Source organism: Xiphophorus maculatus, chromosome 22, assembly GCF_002775205.1.
Source record: "Xiphophorus maculatus strain JP 163 A chromosome 22, X_maculatus-5.0-male, whole genome shotgun sequence".
NCBI lineage: Eukaryota > Metazoa > Chordata > Actinopteri > Cyprinodontiformes > Poeciliidae > Xiphophorus > Xiphophorus maculatus.
Window position 1 is genome coordinate 7,711,727 of NC_036464.1, and position 6,000 is coordinate 7,717,726.

Below are 6,000 nucleotides of genomic sequence, written 5' to 3' on the forward strand. Positions count from 1 at the left end.
TAAAATACGACAATATTTGCACTTTAAACTTATTCAGAATTAAAGAAAAATGCGTCTCTTAAAAGTGTGGGTTTTTTTTGTTTATTTAAACCAACAGCAGCTCCCCGTCCACACTAACTGGCAAAGTCAACCAGCTGGAGGTCATCCTCAGGCAGCTGCAGCAGGACCTCAGAAAGGTGAGTTATATTCTTATTCTTAAGCTCTGGCACCTCTGTGCTTTTATTTTTATTTTTTTTATACCAGCAGCTAGTGCATGTCTGTGCCACTCAGGCCGACATGGAGTAATGGAGTAATGCCCTGAGGTCTGCGTAATACATACTCATCCACTTAATTTGATATCCTGTTTCCATTCCTTATTGTGTCCCAGCCCAGTGTTTCCCCACTTCCAGTAGAGTGCTGAGGAAATACACTTCTACCAAAGCGGAGGAAAAAGCTGCTTAGCTACTTTAATGCTTCTCATTTACGCCGCATCGACGAAAGACGGATGTGCTTTTAATAGCGGGGCTTTTATCAGCTCCTTTGTGTGCGTTAGCCTAATTTGCCTCTTGTTCTGGGTGTGTGTGTGTTTTCAGGAGAAGGAGGACAAGGCCATGCTGCAGGAGGAGGTGCAGCACCTGAGACAGGACAACATGCGGCTGCAGGAGGAGAGTCAGACGGCAGCAGCTCAGCTCAGGAAGTTTACAGAGTGGTTCTTTCACACAATTGACAAGAAACCCTGAGCGGTGCAGAGAGGAAAAACAGAGGAAAGACGGAGCAAAAGAAGGCCTTCATCCCTCCTGTACACCCACTCAACTCCCATGTAAGATTCCCAGATAAATCCACAATGAAAACAACATTAAAACGACAACAACGACGAGTATTAAAAGCCCCATACTTAGGATGTTGTGCTGCACTGTGTGAACCCAGATCTGGACTATAGTTTGGGGGAACTCCTCTCTGCTCCTCTTTTTAAAGTTACCGGTCTCTCTTGGGGAACCTCATGGTGTTTTGCTCCGGAGAGGACTTGAGAAAAGTAATCCCAGGGGAAAGGAGCTCCGTTGAGTCCTGGGATCTTCTTACAGAAGTGGAATGTAAAGCTCATTTACTGTAGTCAACATTTAATCTACCTACGTAAATCACGTCAGTCTACTGTACTGTATACTCAGCTGTACTGTATGGGTGAATCTCAATACATTACAACGTTGTGAAAGCTAATTTATTCACGCAACTTAGATGAATACATTTAAACACACAGGGTGATGTATTTCAAGCATAATTTTTAATTTTGATGTTTATGGGTTACAGAAAATGAAAAAACAGTACTTTCTAAAATTACTAACTAACGAATTTGCACAAAACTTTGTCAATATTGTGCTGGTGTAAAAAAAACAACACAACATGATTTTGCAATCATGCAATCAGTAAAACACATGATTACTGTGTTTTCATTAAGTAAGAAATAGAGTTAAAATCAAATGTGAACAAGTTTGTTCACATTATAAGTCATTAAAAAACATGCGGTACCATCCTCCTCCTACCACTATCTGTTGTCTTCTTTGTCTTTTCTGCCTGTGGTAACACTCAGTTGTTGATCCATGCAAAAAAAATATTTTTCAAATATACTAATTTGAATACATCCAAAAAACCACCTTAACTTTAACTTTTGCCAATTTAATCAAAAACTTAAATTGGCATGTTTCAATCAAGTACATTTATCTTCATAACTCCAGTTTGCAAAGTTAAATAGAAACACAGCTATAGACTGTGGAAACTTCATGTGGATTGGCTCCTGTGAAATCACAAAATTTTTCCTTTTATTCAACTTTCCATTAATATGCTTTGATACAGAAGTCTATATTGGGCTTTGTTTTATACTTCCCTCATGGCTGTACTTGTCTCTGTTGATGGTGCAACTCTTTCTACCACACTTTTTCCTTCCACTCAACTTTCCACTAGTATTTTTGTATACATCTCTCTTTGAACTGCTAGCTTTTTTGGCAATAGCCTTTACACAACTTGTAAGGGAAGTCAATATCTGTTAGAATGTTAAAAATTTGATTTTCTCAGAAACTGTGAAGTCAAAATTACCAAGATTAATAGAAATATGAGCTTGAAATGATCACTCTGTGTGGTAGATTTAAACAATATGAGTTTCCCTGTTCATGATTAAATTACTGAACGACTTTTCTTTTTTTCTAATGTACTGAGAGGCACCTGTATCATTCTGCGCACACTGTCACTCAGCTGTTTCTGCTGCATTGGCCCTCACGGACGTTGGGGGAGCAGAGGGTTTGAGGCGAGAGTCGGAGGGACAGGAATGTACCAGACGAAATAAAGTGATACTGTCTGCCTGCACCAGGAGGAATCCACATATGGTGGGCTTGAAATGTTCAGTGTGTCGACGGGTGGGAGGGGATGAATGTAGCTCAACCGAGACCTTTTATTTTCTCTGAAACTCTCGTTCCCAAAGCTACAGAAGTTCTGAACGTTTGACGTGTTTGTTTTCAATCAACTTTCCTGTTTTTTATTTGTTTTTTTTTCTCCTCTGTGTTGTAACGTAGGTTCACATGGCAGTAATTTTGATGTTTGAAGGTGCTTTCTCCCTCAGCACATATTTGTCAGTAGTTTCCATTCACCGTCACAATGTCCTAGCAATAACAAAGTGGTAGTTACAAAACTGTGTTTTTTATTTCGTTTTTTTGGATTTTTGTTTTCTAAAGGAAGTTAGCACAAGTGTGGATAGTTTCTTTTGAGAAGCAGATGTTTTTTTGACATGTATTTATAAAGCTGGAAGAGACTGTGCCTAAAACTGGTTGTAAATGGATTTTTTTCTTTGTTTTTCTCTGTCAGCTCTCTTTTATAAACACATGCCTTGTCTGTGGCTCACTGAGATAAAATCATTTGAGTGTGAGAGTGTGTGTGAGTGTAGCAGTATGAGTTCTTATGCAGTGGTTTCTAGAGTATTAGAGCGGACGCCAGTGAACCACACTTACAATGCCAAATGTGTTTATTTCTGTACATAACTGCCACAGAAGTGTCTTGTATTTAACACTATTATTTAAGCTTATTTAACCTAAAGTTGTTTATTTTATGAAGCTTCTTTATTTGTTTTTTTTTCTGCACTAATGAGAGATAAAGCTCTGTGTATGTTGTAAAGTGTGTTGCTTTGCAGGGCAAAAATACAACAAAAAAATCAAACCAACAACCACAAAACAAATTAATAAGTATATATTTAACTATATAAATAATTTTGGAAATTCCAACATTTGGATGCTGCTAGATGAACAGATCGCTGGTTTGTATGCTTTTAAAAATCTCTCTCCTCCTTACCAGTCTCCTCCCTGGTGTGGGATGTTGGACGCATTTGATTGTTTTCCTGTTTTTTGTTTGTTTTTTATTTTATTTTGTTTTTAATAAATGTAGTTGTAAAAATCAGACCTTTTTCCCATTTGCAGTGTCTTGTTTTCTAATCTAAATTAAGCAATGTTGCATAAGAAAGATCTGAGATTTTTAAAATAAAAAAATCTAGCATTAATTCCCACGGTAGACGTGACGTCACTAACTCCAGAACTCCGCCATGACGGCCACAGAACAACCAATGGACCTTACCAAGCTCCGCCCACAACCGACCCACGTGACCGCAAGTCTCACAAACAAAGCCTGGCGGCACGTTGTTTCTATGTAAACATGACTCGATTAGTGCATCATTTCTACCGGATTTTCACAATATATGAGCTTCTACAATGGACAGAGGAACTAACGGATCAGCCACGCCTCCTTTAACTCAAGCTGGACACAGGCTGACCTGCATGGATATGTACATCAACTTCCTGTGAGGAATTATGTTTCTTTGGAGAAATCAAGGTAGGAATCTAAAACCCACCGCGTTAGCTCTGGTTGCACAGCTCTATGTGAAAAGTAGGAATAACTTGTAGTGGCGATTTCAGGTTAGCGGTGAGAATGATTTATATTTGTGAAGAAAGAATTATGTACGGTGTTTACATCTCAACACACTGCCCAGCGTGTGGCCCTGCCTGCACTGATAAAGTTCATGTATGTGTTCCCGGTTGGCCGGTGCGTTAGTGTTTTAAGGAACCAGCTCTAACCATCATGCAGGTTCAGCCCGGTGAGGAGCTTTCACCTTGTCTTGTAGTGACGCATCACGCTGGTCTCATATTATTTTAGTATTATTTTCCCGTTACACGATGCAACAAACCACATGAAATGGTTTGTCCACTTAGTCAGCCAGAGTTAATGCGCGAAGCGGCACAGAAAATCTCGTCCCATAAACTTGAGCAGCCAGAACAGTTTCTGTGACTCTTATTAAAAACTCAACAGACACGAAATGGAAGAACTACTAAAATCACATTAGCAGCATTTAATTAAAGCTCTCCTTTGTTGAGCATCTCTGCGCAGTTCAGCGGGTTTAACTCATTGTACAGGGCCGGTCCAAAGCTGTATGAGGCCTGGAGCAGAATCTGACTTGGGGGCCCCTCTTGCTGCTAAGAAACATAAGCACCTCAAACAGCTTCTGTGTTAGATTTACAAAAGTTGGAAACAACTAGCTTAGAAATGGGGTCATACTTCCTCCCCCCTGATGTGTTGACGAAAAGATCGACTTTGCCTGAATTCACACCACATAATTTTTTATCACTGTGTCATAAACAGAGTTTCCCCTTTACACCGGAGCAGCATTAAAATGTACAAAAGACAAGATGCTAACCAATTTTTTCCATACATGCTAGGTTACATGATTGTGCAGCACTGTCTCCATGGTTACTAATGGTTAGACTACCTTCTTCATAATGTGATATTTAATATCTTTCTAATCATACTTACTTATAAAGTATATTAATGTTTATCTTCTTACCTTGTAAAAAAGTGTTCCCTGCAAATCCGCGATGCTGACAGTCATTATGATTGATGGTTGCTATCCATCGCCATCATATTTCCTTATTTAAAGTTATACAATAAGATGACAAGTTTGGTTTGTATCCTTGTCTGTTTGTGCAGCCGACAAACAGACAGCATCCTGTGAGCATTTTTAAAGTGAAATCAACTGAATAGAAGCTATATTAGGCTTCAGATGTTTTTAGACATGTCTCTAAAAGCAACTGATGCACCAAGCAGCGCGACGTTGGCGGAGTTCTGGAGAGCGTGACGTCACACGCAAATAATATGAAATCTAGTGAAATTATTAGGTAAAATCCAGCCACCAGTTAAGATTTCCATACATAAAATCAACAACAAACATTTCAAATTATATGCTTTAATAATTTATTTGTGTGTTGACATTGGAATGGACTCGCCTTCTCAAGAATAAGCTGGTATAAACGATGGATGGAAACGTTGATTATTATTTAGACTTTCACATGAAAAGTTTTCAAGGAATTCTGATCAATCGTGGCTTAAAAGCTTAAAAGATCTGTCAAAGGTCATCTCTGCTCAAATTGAATGGTGGTTTCATCAAATCCCATGTGCCTCAAGGAAGTTTAATCAGCTGAAACTGTTCATATAGATCAGATCATTTAGTGCACAGCTTTGAGTTTTCAACATTTGGTGAATTTAGAGGCACTGACTGCAATTATTGAGTTCATGTTTTTGTCTCACAGAAGGGAAACTCATGCAGGAAAGCTTAAGACGCTGATGCATGTGCAAACAGCTAACTTTATTTTTACACAGGAACTTTTTTTTTCTTGTTCCTGATGCGTGGAACAAAGATTGTTTTCTGTCAGACTTTCTTCATCCCCTGTTTAGTAAACAGCAGGTGTGCTGCTAAGTCTTTCCAGTTGAAACATGAAACCATAATGTGTTTGGGACTTGATTCCCTCTGAGTTGATGGGCTTTAAATAAATGGCAGATGTTGCTTTCACTGTTTGCAACGGCTTGCTAAATAATTAATCATAAGCCTTTCTAGATGTGGGGAGAAAAACAATTAAATTTGTTTGCTACTTCCTTCATAAAAGCTCCTGCCCAACTGATGAAGTGTGACTCAATCTATTAAAGTTTCTCAGGTTTGCA

The 6,000-nt window shown here is 38.8% G+C and overlaps 1 protein-coding gene across 7 annotated transcripts in view; it reads left to right on the forward strand.

The window, feature by feature from the left end:
* sipa1l2 (signal induced proliferation associated 1 like 2) overlaps positions 1 to 3,416 on the forward strand; it is a 116,002-nt gene extending 112,586 nt beyond the window's left edge. For 6 of the 7 annotated variants that reach the window (XM_023327308.1, XM_023327311.1, XM_023327310.1 and 3 more), the window contains 2 exons: positions 98 to 176; positions 573 to 3,416. In XM_023327308.1, coding sequence (XP_023183076.1) covers positions 98 to 176; positions 573 to 719 — 226 coding nt within the window. In that variant the 3' untranslated portion in view covers positions 720 to 3,416. The remainder of the gene's footprint in view (positions 1 to 97; positions 177 to 572) is intronic. The other variant, XM_023327309.1, reaches the window with a different exon arrangement.
* Positions 3,417 to 6,000: the final 2,584 nt, after the last annotated feature.